We start from the raw sequence: 17747 nt of genomic DNA on the forward strand, positions 1-17747 counted from the left end.
TAAGAAAGTGTGTGTGAGTGAATTTCAGGGCAGCGAAACCACGGTGTGTGACACTACAATGGTAGATGCATGTCATTATACATTGGTCCAGACCATGGAATATACAGCACCAAGAGTGAACCCTAATGTAAACTACAGACATTGGATGATAATGTTGTGCCGATGTAGGGTCATCACTTGTAACAAATGTACCGATCTGGTCCCGATGTTAATAATGGAGGAGGCCATGCATGTGTGGAGACATGGGGTATGTGGGAAATCTCTGTACCTTTCACTTAATTTTTCTGTAAACCTAAAACTGTTGTAGAAAATACAGTCTATTAATAATTAAAAATGACATGTATGTAATTAACTGTGGACAGGATTTTAAATTATTTCTAAAATGTACATTGAGTTGGACTACAAAAGAAAAAAAGTGTGTGTATGTGTGTCTATAAGTGCACAAAGGATTCCATGAAGATATTTAGTTTATCCTTTAAAATTTTTTTTAAAAAACATTTATTAATTTTTGAAAGACAGAGACAGAGCCTGAGTGGGGGAGGGGCAGAGAGAGGAAGTCACAGAATCCAAAGCAGGCTCCAGGCTCTGAGCTGTCAGCATAGAGCCTGACACGGGGCTGGAACACACAAACCACGAGATCATGACTTGAGCCAAAGTCTCACGCTCAACCAACTGAGCCACCCAGGCGCTCCTTCGGTTTAATCTTAAAACTGATTTATTCCCTGAATCCTGGCCTACAATCTTAGCTGGAGGACAAATTGTCCATTGCCTATCTTTTTGAATCTTAAACTTATTTTGCTGTGTATATATTTTACTTTTTAAACTAAAAATATGTTTAAATTTTATTTACATGGTGTTTACCTTCTGGTACATTTTGCTTATTTTATCTACAAATAACTTTTCAAATTTTAATGTATTTAATAATATTAAGTACTTGGAAATTGTTTTGTTACCTTTGTAGGAGGAAGAGGATTATTTTTACTCACAAGAGTCTTCTGAGGTGACCCAGTAACTGTCATTCAAAGTTTTCTGGTTAGGAAATTGGGGCAGAAAGAAGCAAACTTATTTATTGATTGACATACTGAAAATCAGCGAGAGGAACAGACTGAGATCTTGCAGCCCCCAAATTTACTGACTGGGTACATTCGGTATGGTAGCATGTTCTCCCAAATAGTATCAGTTAAAATGGGTGGCTGGGCTGGATTCAGGTGTCAAACATGATAGTTCTGAGAAGACACACCTTCAGAGAAGAGTTTAATATGTGGAAATATACCATGTTGTCTAAGCCCTTGGGTAGAAATAAATAACCTCTTCTACCCAGCAAAGACTTTGGATGAGTAGCGAGTGATCAAGGGGTTAGAATGGTACACTGAGAGGCCTGTGATCTTGCCTGTCAACAGCGGAAAGGATATATGTGAACAGACAATGAATCCAACGCGTTCAAATCTTAAGACTGATCAGTATACTTCACTTCAGCTGGAGGGCTGGTCTTTATTAATAAGCTAAGGTAGAAATGGCTGTGTGGTAGAAAGCAGATGAAGAACCATTCTTCGTTTGCTGACAGCAGCATCCATAATAATGATGATTCTAAGAAGTAGTGAAGAATTAGTGTTCTTTGGGACATTACATTAATCATAGAATCGATTTCTCCTTCCTTCAGTAGAAAATGGCCAAAAGGCACCTGACATTACTTACCAGCTTCCCTGGAAACTAACCTGTGACTAGGACGTGCAGGTTAGGCCAAACCCCACTCTAACTAACCAACTTCTATCAAAAACTCTTCCTAGTGTTTTGTCGTATGGATTTTTGTCGCATAAATAATACTGAAAATATGAGGACATTGTCATTGTGCCTTGGATATTAGTTTTTGTGGCAGTCTAATCTGGGCATTAATAATGTTTAAAATGAAATTTTTATTCTGCAAATGATGAATTATCACAATTCTGTTGAAGACTGAGAGAAAAATCCTAGTTTTAAATTCTGAAGGGTAAAGGCGATTATTACCCTAGGTACTTAAAGCTTAAAATAAGCTGTTACAAAATGCAATATTTTTCCATAACTTGCCTGTTACAATTAAATACATATTTCTGTTCTCTTTTGGAGTTAGCTGACTGTGAGGGAGACCCAGGCTCCCATCACCTGCTCAGTGGCCAATATCTGGGTGATCAAGTCGGGAATTTAGGATTGCAAAAGGTAATATGATATCTCACTTGCGTGCACTCGATGCAAATTCAAAGAACACATCCCCTGATGGTGGTGGAGAGACCTGTTACAATTGGATTAGCAGCATTTGAAAATGTTGACTCACTGGATGCAAATTCACTAACACCAAAAGAAGAGATGAATTAGTAAGCAGTGCCTTGTGGTTGTGCTTCCAAGCAGAAAACCCACCTGCCGTCCCTTGATGCATTTTGGGTTTGATGTGAAAAGCAATGGCTCAGTCTTTCAGGGGAAAGCTTCCAGGCAGCTTTTGTCTTGTCTTCTGGACTATCTCCTGAGAGGCAGTCTTGTCAGCCTCGAGTCAAATAAATCCAGACTTCGAGATTCAGAGGAGAAGATGAGCTATGTCTTTGCTCTCTTGGCATTCATCTGGGGACTTGTGTGAAAATCCTTCTCATAAGACGAAAGGGCCCTCAAGGTCTTTCACTAAAGGAAAGTAAACGGTACTCATAAAAATTAAATGGTAGCATTCCAGATAATGACAAAGGGCTCTCTCTCTCTCTCTCTCTCTCTCTCGTTTAATTCAGGAATTCAATGCTTTAGGTTTTAGTGATGCTCTGTGCATATATAGATCAAGGAGCTAACATATCAGAAAGTATGTTTTTGTCTACTTTTTTTTTAAGATTCAAATAGGGAAGTACTTTTCCGGGCAGACCAATACAAGTGTTTGTCAGCCACAATAAAAATGCTCAGATAATAGTATCAAACATCCAAGAAATGTCCAAAAGCAGTAACAACAGAAATAAAATTCTGGTGATTAGACAAAACAGACCAACGGGATTGTTGTCCTGAAGTCAGAAACAGAATAAAACTTAGATTGGTTGAAATTTTCTATGTAAACTGAGAGATAGACTGGCTTTCTGAAGTGGTGTCATAGACAAATACTCATTAGCCACTCTGAGGAGTAATCCTCCATAAGCTCTTTCCTTGAAAACTAGATACTATGCTGGGGCGCCTGGTGGCTCAGCTGGTTAAGCTTCTGACTTTGGCTCACGTCATGATCTTGTGGTTCGTGAGTTCAAGCCCCACGTCAGGCTCTGTGCTGACAGCTCAGAGCTTGGAGCTTGCTTCGGATATTGTGTCTCCCTCTCTCTCTGCCCAAGCCCCACTCACACTATGTCTCTCTCTCCCTCTCTTTCAAAAATTAAAATTAAAATTAAGAAAATAAAGAAAATTAGAGATTGCAGTTCCAAATTCTACCTTCGCTTCTAAAAGAGTAGAGATAGGACCAGGGAAAACAAAATGCAGATGGGGAAGAGAGACTCACAAAGTCTCCTAAAAACCTTTTGCAAAACCTAATCTGCCAGACACCTGACAGCAGTGGGCTGGATGGGCAGAAACAACCTCTAGGTGACACTTTGTTTGTCTCCACTGGATGTAAGAAGCAATCAGCAAGGGAAAGAAAAACTAATCGGATGAAAAGGACCCGTAGAGACGACAGAGAAGTGATCCTTCTGGAAACCAAGGTCCCTGGCCAGCCATGCACGAGGGTCCTCCTCTCAATGCAGAGCTCTTAAGGACCAGCATCCTCGAGAGCTTGCAAGCTCACCACCTAAGGGCAGCCTACCCTGGTAGCCTTGAGTACTTTCCTTCATGCACACTCCACTGGGATTAAAGCTGTCAGTCCTGGTCTCCCTACTGTCAAAGAAGTTTGTTGCAGTGAATTGTTTCCTGTAATGACTCTAGGGAAGAGACTCTAGGGAAGAGTTTATTAATTCCATCAGTGCTTGGCACAGAGTCTAGCTAAATGAATTAACAAATACACACACAGACAGACACAGACACACACGTGCACACACACACACACACACACACACACACACACACACACACACACAGAGAGAGAGAGAGCTTATACATATATAAGCTCTCTAGAGTTTAGTGAGATGCCTGGCTCATAGCAATCACTCGATACCTTCTAAGTAAAATCGGACTTTGAATCATTATAAAGCTCTGATTTTGTTTGTTTAAAATTTATTTAGATCTCTTGCAAAAGGCAGTCAATTGATGGATTTTTTTTCCCCTCTGGTAGCCCCAAAAGAACAAAATAATCTACCTCATAGAAGTTTGAAATGATAGTTTGAAAAATCTTTTCTCAAGTATTTCAATTACACTTTTTTCTTTCTGGTTGTTTTTGTCTGGTTAACTTTTTCGCATACAATGATGATCACCTTTATTCAAGCTGATTGAATAAGGGTATATACCAGTTTTGTCATCAACATCCTAAATTATCTTTAATTCATCTGCAATCTAACTAGACAGCTAATCTTTGACCTTCTCAAATAGAGAAGGTCAGTACACATAGGCCAAAATGATTGCTAACATCATTGTTTTTTCTTTGCCATTTTTTAAAATAAATTATATATATTTTTAGCTTCTAAGGAACTAGGTGATAATAATCAGGAGGAATATTGAAACTTTTTTTAAAAATTTAAAATTTATTGGGGCACCTGGGTGGCTCGTCGGTTAAGCGTCCGACTTCGGCTCAGGTCATGATCTCACGGTCCGTGAGTTCGAGCCCCGCATCAGGCTCTGTGCTGACAGCTCAGAACCTGGAGCCTGTTTCAGATTCTGTGTCTCCCTCTCTCTCTGCTCCTCTCCTGTTCATGCTCTGTCTCTCTCTGTTTCAAAAATAAATAAACGTTAAAAAAATTAAAAAAAAAAAATTAAAATTTATTTAAACTAAAAAATAAAAATAGCTCACCCATTTTTCCCACCACTCCCTCTCTCCCACGAGAGAACTTAGATTTTTGTACATATACTTATATATACAAAATTTAAATATTTTAATTTTAAATTAAATTAAATTAAATTAAATATTTTAAATTTTATATATGAGATAGGCCATATGGGATTTATTTTTTTCTGACTTATTTCACTTAGCATAATGCCCCTGAGGACCATCCACATTGTTGCAAATGGCAATATTTCCTTCTTTTTTTAATGGCTGAATAATATTTCATTATATACACATACCACAATTTCTTTACGTATTCATCCATTGGTAGACACTTGTTTTTTTTTTCCATATTTTGGCTATCTTAAACAATGCTGCAAAAAGCATGGGGGTTCATATATCTTTTTGAATTAATTTTCCTATTTTCTTTGGATAAACAAATTGCTGGATCACACCATAGTTCTAGTTAAATTTCTACTTTATTCCATGGTGGCTCCACCAATTTACGTTCCCACCAACAGTGCACAAGGGTTCCCTTTTCTCTACATTCTTGCTAAATTTGATATTTCTAATCTTTTTGATAATAACCATCCTAATACGCGTGAGGCAATACCTCATTGTGGCTTTGATTTGCATTTTACTGATGATTAATGATACAGAACATCTTTTCATGTACCTATTGGCCATCTGTATATCTTCTATGGGAAAATGTCTATTAAGACCTTCTGCCCATTTTTTTTTAAATTTTTTTTAACATTTATTTATTTTTGAGACAGAGAGAGACAGAGCATGAATTGGGGAGGGTCAGAGAGAGGGAGACACAGAATCCGAAACAGGCTCCAGGCTCTGAGCTGTCAGCACAGAGCCTGACGCGGGGCTCGAACTCACGGACTGCGAGATCGTGACCTGAGCCGAAGTTGGCCGCTCAACTGACTGAGCCACCCAGGCGCCCCCTTCTGCCCATTTTTTAATGATTATTATCACCGTTTTTGCTATTGAATCACATGATTTCTGTATATATTTTGGATACTAGCCCCCTGTCAGATACATGGTTTACAAATATCTTCTCCCATTCAGTAGGTTGCCTTTTCATTTTGTTAATGGTTTTCTTTGCTGTGCAGTAGGTTTTAAGTGTGATGTAGTCCCACTTGTTCATTTTTACTTTTGTTTTTTTGCTTTTGGTGTCAGATTCAAAATATCATCACTAACACCTACGTCAAGGAGCTTACTGCCTATATGTTCTTCTAGGATTTTATGGTTGCAGGTCGTTTGTTCAAGTCTTTAATCTATTTTGAATTAATTTTATATATCGAGTCAGATAGTGGTCCAGTTTCATTCTTTTGCATGTGGCTGTCCAGTTTTCTCTGCACCATTTATTGAAGAGATTGTCTTTTCTTCATTGTATATTCTTGGCTCCTTTGTTGTAAATTAATTGACCATTGTGTGTGGGTTTAATTCTGGGCTCTCTATTCTGTTCTACTCATCTATGTGTCTGTTTTTATGCTAATACCACAGTTTTAATTACTATACATTTATAACACAGTTTGAAATCTATATTAGAGTCTAATCTCTATTGGATTATGTGATGCCTCCAGCTTTGTTCTTTCTCAAAATGGCTTTAGCTACCTGGAGTCTTTTGTGGTTCCATACAGATTTTAGGACTTTTTGTTCTATTTTTGTGAAAAATGCCATTGGAATTTTGATAGGGATTATGTTGAATAGATTCACTAGGTAGTATGGACAGTTTAGCAATAGTAATTCTTCTAATCCATGAGCATGGGATATTTTTTCATTTATTTGTGTCTCCTTCAGTTAATGTCTTATAGTTTTCAATATACTGGTCTCTCACCTCCTTGGTTAAATTTATTCCTAGGTATTTTATTCTTGTTGATGCAAGAATGGGATTGTTTTTTTTACATTTAGTTTTCTGATAGTTCATTATCGCTATATAGGAATACAACAGATTTTTGTGTAGTGATTATGTATTGTACACCTTTACTGAATTTTTTTTATTAGTTCTAACAGTTTTTTGCTGGGGTCTTTAGAATTTTCTGTATATAATATCATGTTCTTGGCAAATAGTGACAGTTTTACTTCTTCCTTTACAATTTAAATGCATTTTATTTATTTTTTCTTACCTGATTGCTCTAGCTAGGACTTCCAACACTATGCTGAAAGAAGTGGCAGACTGAACATCCTTGTCTTGCCCCTGATCGTAGAGGAATAGCTTTCAGCTTTTCATCATTAACGGGCTTATAATAAATGACCTGTATTATGTTTAGATACACTCCCTCCATATCTGCTCTTTTGGGAGTTTTTAATCATAAATAGATGTTGTATTTTGTCAAATGCTTTTTCTGCATCTATTGAAATAATCATGATTTTCCCTTTCTTATCCTTTCTTGTACCTTTTTTTTTTTTAACTTTTTTTTTAATTTTTATTATTTTTTTTATTTTATTTTTGGGACAGAGAGAGACAGAGCATGAACGGGGGAGGGGCAGAGAGAGAGGGAGACACAGAATCGGAAACAGGCTCCAGGCTCCGAGCCATCAGCCCAGAGCCTGACGCGGGGCTCGAACTCACGGACCGTGAGATCGTGACTTGGCTGAAGTCGGACGCTTAACCGACTGCGCCACCCAGGCGCCCCTCTTGTACCTTTCTTATTCCAATGCCTTAAAATCATAGCTTGGGTCCTTGGAAGCCTCTCTTGCTTGCCAAAGTAAATCAAATAAAAAAGAGAGACATATACAGTTGTGATAATGTGAAGCCAGCAGACAACTACTTTGGAGTTTGCAAGACAAAATAAACCATACCTATTCTGGAGAGTGCATTTAAGGGTTAATTAGTTTAAGACGGAAGAGTGCTTGTAAAAGGCATTGTGGTACATGGAGGCTAATCAATAAAATATATATTTCATAAACATTTTAACCACCTAGTCCCAGTACTCCTCTCTACCAAAACAGTGCTAGTTTATTTTTGTATTATTTACTTGCATCTATCAGGTTTAATAAAGTACTTCTTTTATTGTTTCAGTATCAATATTTTATCAAGTTTTTCTTTTTTCAGCAAATACAAATTGCATTTGCACTGAAACATTTCTATAGCTCAATCTTTTTAAAAATAAAAATGGCAAAAGAAAGAGTTATATAGTCCCAATTTATCAAGAAGAAAATAAAACTCAGATGGCTTTCAGTCTATTATCACGTAAAGTATGAAATATCAGGAAATGGCTTGTGTTTTATACATGTTTACTTTATATTAAAATGAAATTTTCACAATGTTCTTTAAAATACAATCCAATTAAATTTTCAATGTCTCTGTTTTCACATTCCTGGATGGAGCTTTTGAAAAGCCCACATTGTAGTAATAACCATAAAACCACCTTGCTAAGGAAATGCTACCAAGCTTAGAAATAATATCTTTATAGTCTGTGTGGGAATACAGAAGTCTAGAATCTTCAGCAGGTGATTACACTGATTGAGTTCTCATTTCCTTCCTGTTGTGTCCTTTTTTATGGAGGACACATTCGGAATTGCACTTGGCTGCTAAGTGGGTAGAATGAGGGAGGTATGAATCTATTTGAGAAATCACAAATCACAGATTATTTGAGAATATTGAGCCTAGAGAGTTTGAGGGATTTTCCCCAAATCGTAGAGCTGACAACAGGTTCAAGTCCCCAGGTCTTCTTTGCAATAACTTCTACTTCCTTGATGATTTCTTCTGTTCGTGGGTAATTCTTAGCCTTCTGCTAAGACTGGGGCCAGTTTTTCAGGGACAGCCAAGACATTTTACTTAGACATGGTCAAGTCCATAGCAACTCACTTCTATATGACACTGGTTATATGGCAGATATCATGCTAAGAACTTTTATAGACATTGTCTCTTTTACTCTTCATAAGCACCCTGTAAAGAGGGACTCCACTAGTGTACCATTCTACAGATGAGAAACTGAAAACCACAGAGGCCAGATAACTTGTTCAAAGTCACACATGTATGGAAGTGGTCAAACAGAAACTGAAACTAAGTCATTCTGATTTGAAAGCCCATGCATTAAACCACTTTACTACATTGCCTTTCCACACAAACAAGAACATGCCAAACAGAATGAAAATCCACATTATTATTTTAAAACAAGCACATTTTCATGTCTATTTTTAAAAGACAGGTACATGCGAACAATGGCAATATGAAGTGTTTCTGAAATATGAGTTCAAATTTTGGGAATGCACATCTCAAGAACTCAGTACTTTATTTATTAAATTTTTTTTTTCTTTAATGCTTATTTATTTTTGAGACAGAGAAGGGGGGTAGAGGGAGAGAGAGAGAGAGACAGAGAGAGAGACAGAGAATTAGCAGGGGAGAGGCAGAGACAGAGGGAGACACAGAATCCAAAGCAGGCTCCAGGCTCTGAGCTGTCAGCACAGAGCCTGACCGGGGGCTTGAACTCATGAACTGTTTGAGATCATGACCTGAGCCGAGGTCAGACGCTCAATCGACTGAGCCACCCAGGCGCCCTGAGAAGTCAGTACTTTAGTGTCTAGGGATGCTCATGGTGGTTTTACATAAATACACCCTTTCTGCAGGTAAAATATCAAATGATGTGTAAGACACATGTGTAGATTATTTTTGCACAGGTATTAGCTACTATTTGTAAAATCCTATTAAGAAATTGTTGCCAACAACAGCTAGCACTGGGGAGCTGAACCAGTTCTTTAGTCATGTCAGTGATGTTCTTGTAGCTGACAGAATATTTATTCCCAGAGGTAACTGCTATAAATTGCATTTTGCCCCTTCAGTTGCTACAAGCTTGAGATGGTGAGTAGGCGGAGAGGACAACCTGTAATTCAGGATGGTTTGGAAGCTAGTTGCCTAGGAAACTGGGAAAAGTAACATCATGCACACCAAGACTGTCAACAGGAGAAAGGATTTTTTTTTTGATCCATGTTGCTTTCCAAATACATATTTTGTGACTTTTGTGAGTCTGATTAGGGCCATTGGTCCTTGGTGGGCAGTGCACGCCAAGTGGGACAAAGGTTAGTCAGAAAGGACGGGAAATTCTTTATAAATATTGTGCTGACAGAATACTGAGGGGGAAGAGATAATGGTGTAGTTCAAATGAGTTTATAAGATGACAAAGTTATCAACAGGTGAATATTTCACACAATGTGACATGCAAGCAATTCTTAGTCACAATTTACATCTAAATTTATAGCAGTGAAAACTTACTTTTTTTTAACATAAAAGTTTTATTTGCTGCAACCCACTCTTTGCTGCTTTTATGCTACTTACACCAGAAATTTTGGTTTACAAGGGAGTAGTTATTTTCAAGGGTAGCACTTGGAAATTCACAAATATTTGATGAAAATAATTTCTTAATATTTTAAAAATATGCATATTTAATTTTTTGTTTTTAAATGTATCACACATGTACACATATACATTTTATAAGTGTGTATATGTGTGCACACTATTTAAGTAAATCATATGAAATTGCTGATTTTAGCCTATATTGGGTCTATAAAAATGACAATTTTATATATTTCAACTTATAAATAAATAGCAGAGATCACAGAAGGTATTTTTTTCTTGTCCTTCTTTTCTTGGGTCCCCATTCCCTCTTTTTTCACCTCCACCTTACCCCTACCCCATATCAGTACTACCCTACCCTTCTCATATATCCTCGCCCTATTCTTGCCTCACATGAATAACCTAGTATACATCTCTGGGCTCACAGAATCATGACCAGGTGCAAATATGCCTGTGCATCTATGTATGTGTTAGTGACAAAAACTTACGGTGTAGAATCTTAGGCTTCCAGATTAATTTTTTCCCATTGATATTTATAGCTAAATATTCTCTTTCCTGTATTTGAATACTGCTTATCTTCTCTTCCTTGCACTTATTCTTAATGAATCTCAGCCTAATTTTAAGTAGTTTCTTCACTTTTGACATTCATTCACTTGAATTCTATTTCTCTCATATGTGGTAGCAACAGCTCACAAATGACTCAAGCTGCAAAATGTGGCAACGTGTCGCACAGATGGATTAGTAATTATTTTCTGGTTTCTGGCTTTGCATCCACAGAATAACCTATTACTTTGTAAAGTAAAGAGTAAGGAAAAATGAAAAAGAAATACTTTGGATTATTCTACTGACCCTAGACCCAGAATTTCTCCTGCAAGGAAAAATGTCTTCCTCCAGCCATTTATCTGGTTTCCATCTGTCAGAACCAAGTTAATGATTGGTTAGGCAATGGAGTCATATGAAAAGACCTTAGAATTTATGTTATGGATGACACTGTTTGAAATCTTAAAGATGTACAGCTTCACTGAAGATGTGATAGGAGACCTGATGCTCTCACTGTCAGCCAAAGATGACTCTCCCTCCCTGCTACTGCAACTGCCATTGAATTCCATGTTCGTCTTCAGAGACAGTATTTATTTTATTAGGCCATTGTGGCAGATTTCTGCTTGGTATGGTGGACAGATTCCCAAGATGCTGGGCAACTGGGCTATTCCATGACTACCCTACTCTGAGTTTTCTTACTAGAAAGTGAGTGTTGACAGAAGGAGAAGGAAATGAAGACTCAGTGGTTGGAGTTTTATGCCCTCTTCTCCAGTCTGCACTCACCCTCACCCCTCACGTGCATCTGTTCCGGTCCAGGATGTTCTTTGGCCTCCACACAAATGCTACCACAAAGGGCTATTGCCCTTGGGCTACAGTCACTTCTCTTACTTGGAAAGGAAAGTGCTGTATAATGAAATAAAATGTGAATTCCTAGGAGTTTGGGGGTTGAAGTTCTCTTGGGATTAACTCAGAAGATGCCATTCCTGAGTTGTCATTTGTTTGCCTGATAGAGTTTCCTTGAGTGAGTCTTTTATCCTTAGCAGAGGATACCCTGGCCAGGGAGAATACGGATCATTCCAGTTCTTGTAGGTATGATTGAGGGCTGTTACGTATTTAGAAGCTGAGTCTGCCCTTTACCTGCCTGTCAAAAGGGCTTCAAAGCTGCTGCACCAGGAACTGTTTCAGATTACAGACTTCGGTAACTAATGACCCATGTCCTCCCTTCAGTCGTAAAATCCCAAAATGGTCTTAGGAGAGGAGAAGTAAATCCTGATGGCTGCTGAGAGGTCATCTTAGAACTAAATCTCAGGAGAAATGCTTTTAGGTTGAGAGAGAGAGGGCCCCCTCAAAAAAAGGAAAGGAAAAGAAAGGGGAAACATGAGACTAGTATACAGAAAGGTGTTTGCGGTTCACCCAGGTGTATTCTAAAGACCAAACCCCCACATCAGCAATTAGCAGGAAACCTTTGAGCTCTTCTACCTCTGGGGAAGCACGATGGAATCAGATAGCATGGGAAGCGTGGGCACACACACACACAAACACACACACACACTTCACCTGATTCTACCTGCATGTCTCCATAGGAAAGGAGTTTCTGGGGGAGAGAGAATGAGAGCAGCTGACAGTCCAAGGAGGCCGTAATTTTAGCAGACCTACCAAGAACATTGATGTAGGAGGCTTGTTATTCTAAATCCCGGAAGCCTTTTTATTTTTTCTTTGGAAAGTACGTGAAGGGTTGTAATGCTGCTTTGCCCCCCAAACTGGACAGCGAGGTAAACAAGAGCAGCCACAACAACAGCAAGGAGCAGAAGCTCTCATCCTGACCACCATGGAGTTTCTTGAAAGAACTTATCTTGTGAATGACAAAGCCACTAAGATGTATGCCTTCACCCTAGACAGGTAACAGACATCTGTTTCTGCTTCACAATTTTCTGTCTTGACTAATCAGTAAACCCTTGGGTCCTACTGCTTCAAAATTGAGAACTTTTGCTGTGCAACTCAGAGGCATTTTGTAAAATTTGGTAAACTTTTGACTGACTTGTATAATTCAAATCCTGAAGAATTCATGATTTAATTCCTTAAATATCCTAAGTGCACAAAGGATACATTTTATTAATATATTTTTCATCTGTAGTTTATCTTCCAGAAAATAGGCATATATACGATCCAATGTGTTTACCTTTCTTTTCTTCAAGTTATTCCATTTTTAAAGTCCTAGGTAAATTTTACTAAATTACATTTAGAAAAAAATTAAGGCTTTTAAACTATGTGACTGAATTGTGATTATACTGATCTTTAAATTAATTGCTATTTTCTTAATCACAAAATAACATAATCAAATATATACAACTATAATAAATATAGCTGAATTTAATGTGATATATAGTTCTGGTTCCATTTAATATCTCCACATTACTACATGCAATATATTCATTCATTTTCCCCTTATTTAACTACTATTGATTAAATACACCTGGATATATAAGAGAAAGAAGATATTCCTACTCTCAGATCTCTGTCCTCTTGAAATTTTGAGTCTAATGTGGAACCTATATAGGGAATAGGCAATTACAAAACATCATGCAAGTGTCATTCTGGTGGTGTTTAATGAGAATATCTCAAAGAAAAGGTATTAGCTAGGCTTTAAGGGTCAGAGAAAGCTTTTCAGAAGTGCTAGAGTCAGAACTGAAAAATAAAAAGGAGTTAGAGAGTAAGGTTAGGAAAACTCCACAGAGAAAATAGGGTTAGAGAGAGGGAGGCAAACCATAAGAAACTTTTAACTATAGAGAACAAACTGAGGGTTACTGGAGGGGAGGTGGGTGGGGGATGGGCTAAATGGGTGATGGGTATTAAGAAAGGCACTTGTGATGAGCACTGGGTGTTATATGTATGTGATGAATCACTAAATTCTACTCCTAAGACCAGTCTTATAGTATTTGCTAACCAGCTAGAATTTAAATAAAAATTTGAAACACACACAAACACAAAAGAGAGAGAGAGAGAGAGAGAAAATAAGGTTAGGGGACATTTTCCAGACTGAGATAATTGCCTGGAAAAAAACAGAGACATATAAGAATAAGAGTTTGGTGTGTTTGAGGAGTTCAACCTGAATGAAGAGCAAAGAGAAACATGCTTAGTACATATGGATGAATGAATAGAAATATGAAATGAATTCATGTTAGGAGCAGAGCTTAAGAGAATACATACCCACTAATAATATGTATAATGTTTTTGTTTGTTTCGTGGAACCAAATTAATATTCTGAAGAGTAATAACATTGTGTTTGAGAGCATCAAATGTTTGAACAACAGTAAAGGGACTTTTTATAGGACATTTATAATTTTGGTTTAAAAATACATGATAGATTCTAGCACATCTATTATCTCACATTATAAAAATTATTTTTCTTAGAAAAATAATATTAGATGTGATTTATTAAGACCATAAATAACCAAACCTCATTTTAGGTCAGGCAGAAATTAAATTTTTTTTAACTTTATTCATTTTTGAGAGACAGAGAGAGACAGAGCATGAGCAGGGAAGGGGAAGAAAGAGAGGGAGACACAGAATCCGAAGCAGGCCCCAGGCTCCAAGCTGTCAGCACAGAGCCCAACGCAGGGCTTGAACTCATGAACTGTGAGATCATGACCTGAGCCAAAGTTGGATGCTCAACTGACTGAGCCACCCAGGCACCCAGGCAGAAATTTTAGACAACCAATTGTTAACACTATGGACACTATTAATAAAGCATCTCTATGTTATTAAAATAACACTATTTCCCTTCTCATTAAAATAGACCATTAACACTCTGTTACACAAATAAAGCCAATCATTTATAGTTACAGGGTCTCTTTCACTTCCTAAATGGGTATGATTTTCAGGATATGGTGATGATAAAAACTGTCAAACTCATTTTAATTTTGTTTTCATATAAAAACAGTTAAACCTGGGAGAGATGATTTATCCTGATTCCTGATTTATCAGTTAGGAACCTGAATGCCAAAGAGAAAAACTGCCTTTCTTAAGGTCAGATATCTAATTATGACAGAGTTGGGGTCTGGATCCATGCCTCCTGTTTGTGAATTCAGTGTCTGCTACCTCCTCCATATCTCCTGCACACACACACTTTCATCTTGTGCCCTCCTGAATCCTTAATCTATTTCCTCCTGAGGTCACATAGACTTTGATTTCCTCAACAATCATTTTATTATTCGTAGTTCTGTGGGTCAGGATTTCCTCAAGGCCCCATATGAGGTCAGTGAGGTTTGCTCATGAGAGTGCATTCTGCTGGTGTCTGAACTGTGCCAAAAGATACAAGATGGCTTTGCTCACATGTCTGGGAGCTTTGTGTCAGCTTTTGGTTAGTCTTCATTCTCCTTCCTATGGCCTTAAATATTCCCTCCCTGTAAAGGAGCCTGCTGTGGACTGGATATTTGTATCTCCCCCCATCCCTCAAATTCATATGTTGAAGCCTGAACTCCCATGTGACTTTCCTGGAGACAGGACTTTTAAAAGGTGATTAAGGTTAAATGAAGTCATTAGGATAGAGCCCTGATATGGTAGAACTGCTGCCCTCATAAAAGAGGAAGAGACACCAGAGATCTCTCTCTCTCTCTCCACCACGTGAAGATGTAGCAAGGCAGCTATCTATAGAATAGGAAGAGAGCTTTTGCTAGAAACTGAATTTTCCAGCACTTTAATCATGGACTTTCAGACCATGAGAAAATAAATTTCTGTTGTTTAAGCTACCCAGTCTGTGTTATTTTGTTATAGCAGCTTAAGCAGACTAACAAATGGTCCAGCTTTAATTGGATGGGATTGTGGAGAGATTTATGCCTCAGGGCATTGTTGAAAACACTAATCAATAAATGATTACATAGGTCAACTGTTAGATATGATACCCATTTAAGCAGAGTATCCAGAAGCTTAACAATGAGACCATGGAAAGAGACAGTCACAGCAAACATGATTAAAAAAGATCAGCATCCCTGGGCTGGGGTGGGGGTAGGAGGTAATGATGACTGTGTGCATCCCCAAGGCTGCACCCTTTTGCAAATGATAACAGAAGCTGTACATGTAGGGGATGTCAGAGGAAATAGATTCCACTTAAGTAGACAAGTCATTGCTAAACAAATAAAAAAGCAAACAAGTAAACAGCAGCAACAACAGGCCCACAGGAGATCAATATCCAGAATTGCTATAGTGTATTATCTAAAACATCCAATTTTAGGCAAAATATTTTAAGACCTGCAAAGAAACAGTGAAGAATAACCATAAAAGAGCAAGTAATAGAAACTGCCTTTGAAAGGGCCCAGAAATGGAACTTAGAATTCAAAGATTTCAGAGCAGTCATTATAAATATGAGTAAATAACTAAATGAAATCATGTTTAAAGAATTAAAGAGAGGTATGATGCAATGTTTCATCAAGGAGAGAATGTCAATAAAGAGACAGAAATCATAAAAAAGAAAAAGAACCAAATGGAAATTCTGAAGTTGAAAAGACAGCATTACCAACAATAGCCAAATTATGGAAAGAGACCAAATGTCCATCAACTGGTGAATGGATAAAGAAGATGTGGTGTGTGAGTACAATAGAATACTACTCGGCAATGAGAAAGAATAAAATCTTTCCATATAAAACAACGTGGATGGAACTGGAGGGCATTATGTTAAATAGAATAAGTCAGTCAGAGACAGACAGATATCATATATTTTCACTCATTGAGAAACCTAACAGAAAACCATAGGGGAAGGGAAGGTGAAAAACTAATTTCAAACAGAGGGAGGCAAACCATAAGAGACTCTTAAATACAGAGAACAAACTGAAGATTGATGGAGGGGTGGGAGAGAGGGGAAAATGGGTGATGGGCATTGAGGGGGGCACTTGTTGGGATGTGCACTGGGTGTTGTACGTAGGTGATGAATCATGGGAATCTACTCCTGAAGCCAAGAGCACACTATATACACTGTTAGCTAACTTGACAATAAATTACATATTAAAAAAAAAGAAAAGGACAGTAAGTAGAATAAAAAAAATGTTAAAGGGGCTCAGCAGTAGGTATGAGCTGGCAGAAGAATGAGTGAGCTTGAGGATAGATCAATAGATATGCAATATAAAGAACACAGAGAAAAAATAAGGAAGGAAATGTAACAGAACCTCAGGGAAATATGGAAATCATTAAGTGCCCTAACATAAGCATAATGGGAGTACCAGAAGGAGAGGGAAAAAAAAGGAGGAGAAAAATATTTGAAGAAATAGTGGCTGGAATTTCCCAAAATTTGGTGACAATATTAATCCACACATCCACAATGGTCAACAGATTCTAAGAAGAATTAAGGAAAAATGGATCTACTCTGATATATCACAGTGAAAATGCTGAAAGGAAAACACAAAGAGAAAATCTTGAAAGCAGCAAGAGAGAAGAAAAAGATTCATCATGTTCAAGAGCATCTCAGTAAGATTCACAGCTGACTTCTAGCAGAAACAAAGGAGCTGGAAGGTGGTAGAATGTCATATTTAAAGGGCTAAAAGAAAGGGCTAAAAGAAAATGACAAAAAGGGCTGTCAACCAATCATCTTATATCCAGCAAAACTATCTTCTAAAATGAAGATGAAATGAAGACATTCCCAGGTGAACAAAAACAGATGTTTTTTTGCTTGTAGACTTACATTTCAATAAATAGTAAAGAAAATTTTTCAAGCTGAAAATAAGACACCAGACATTAACTTGAATCAACACATAAAAACCAAATAGCATCAGTAAATGTAATTATAAAAGATAGTGTATTTACTTTTCTTTCTTCTCTTAACTGATAATAAATTGCATATATAAAATGTATATAATATTAGATGAAATGGAAAATTTATACAAAGATACAAACTACCAAACTAACTCAAGAGAAAATAGAAACTCTGTGTGGATCTATAATAAATAAAAATAATGAATTAGTAATAAGGAGATTTTATGCAAAGAAAATCCCAAACCCAGCTGTCTTCACTGG

At 37.4% G+C, this 17747-nt stretch overlaps 1 protein-coding gene across 1 annotated transcript in view; it reads left to right on the top strand.

Moving 5' to 3' along the window:
- Window positions 1-12349: 12349 nt before the first annotated feature.
- The window catches only part of SLC30A8 (solute carrier family 30 member 8), a 43204-nt gene continuing 37806 nt past the window's right edge, over window positions 12350-17747 (top strand). Inside the window, exon 1 of the mRNA XM_019460001.2 lies at window positions 12350-12644. Coding sequence (XP_019315546.1) covers window positions 12574-12644 — 71 coding nt within the window. The 5' untranslated portion in view covers window positions 12350-12573. The remainder of the gene's footprint in view (window positions 12645-17747) is intronic.

Source organism: Panthera pardus, unplaced genomic scaffold (genome assembly GCF_024362965.1).
Source record: "Panthera pardus isolate Hobbes unplaced genomic scaffold, ASM2436296v1 HiC_scaffold_7, whole genome shotgun sequence".
NCBI classification, from domain to species: domain Eukaryota; kingdom Metazoa; phylum Chordata; class Mammalia; order Carnivora; family Felidae; genus Panthera; species Panthera pardus.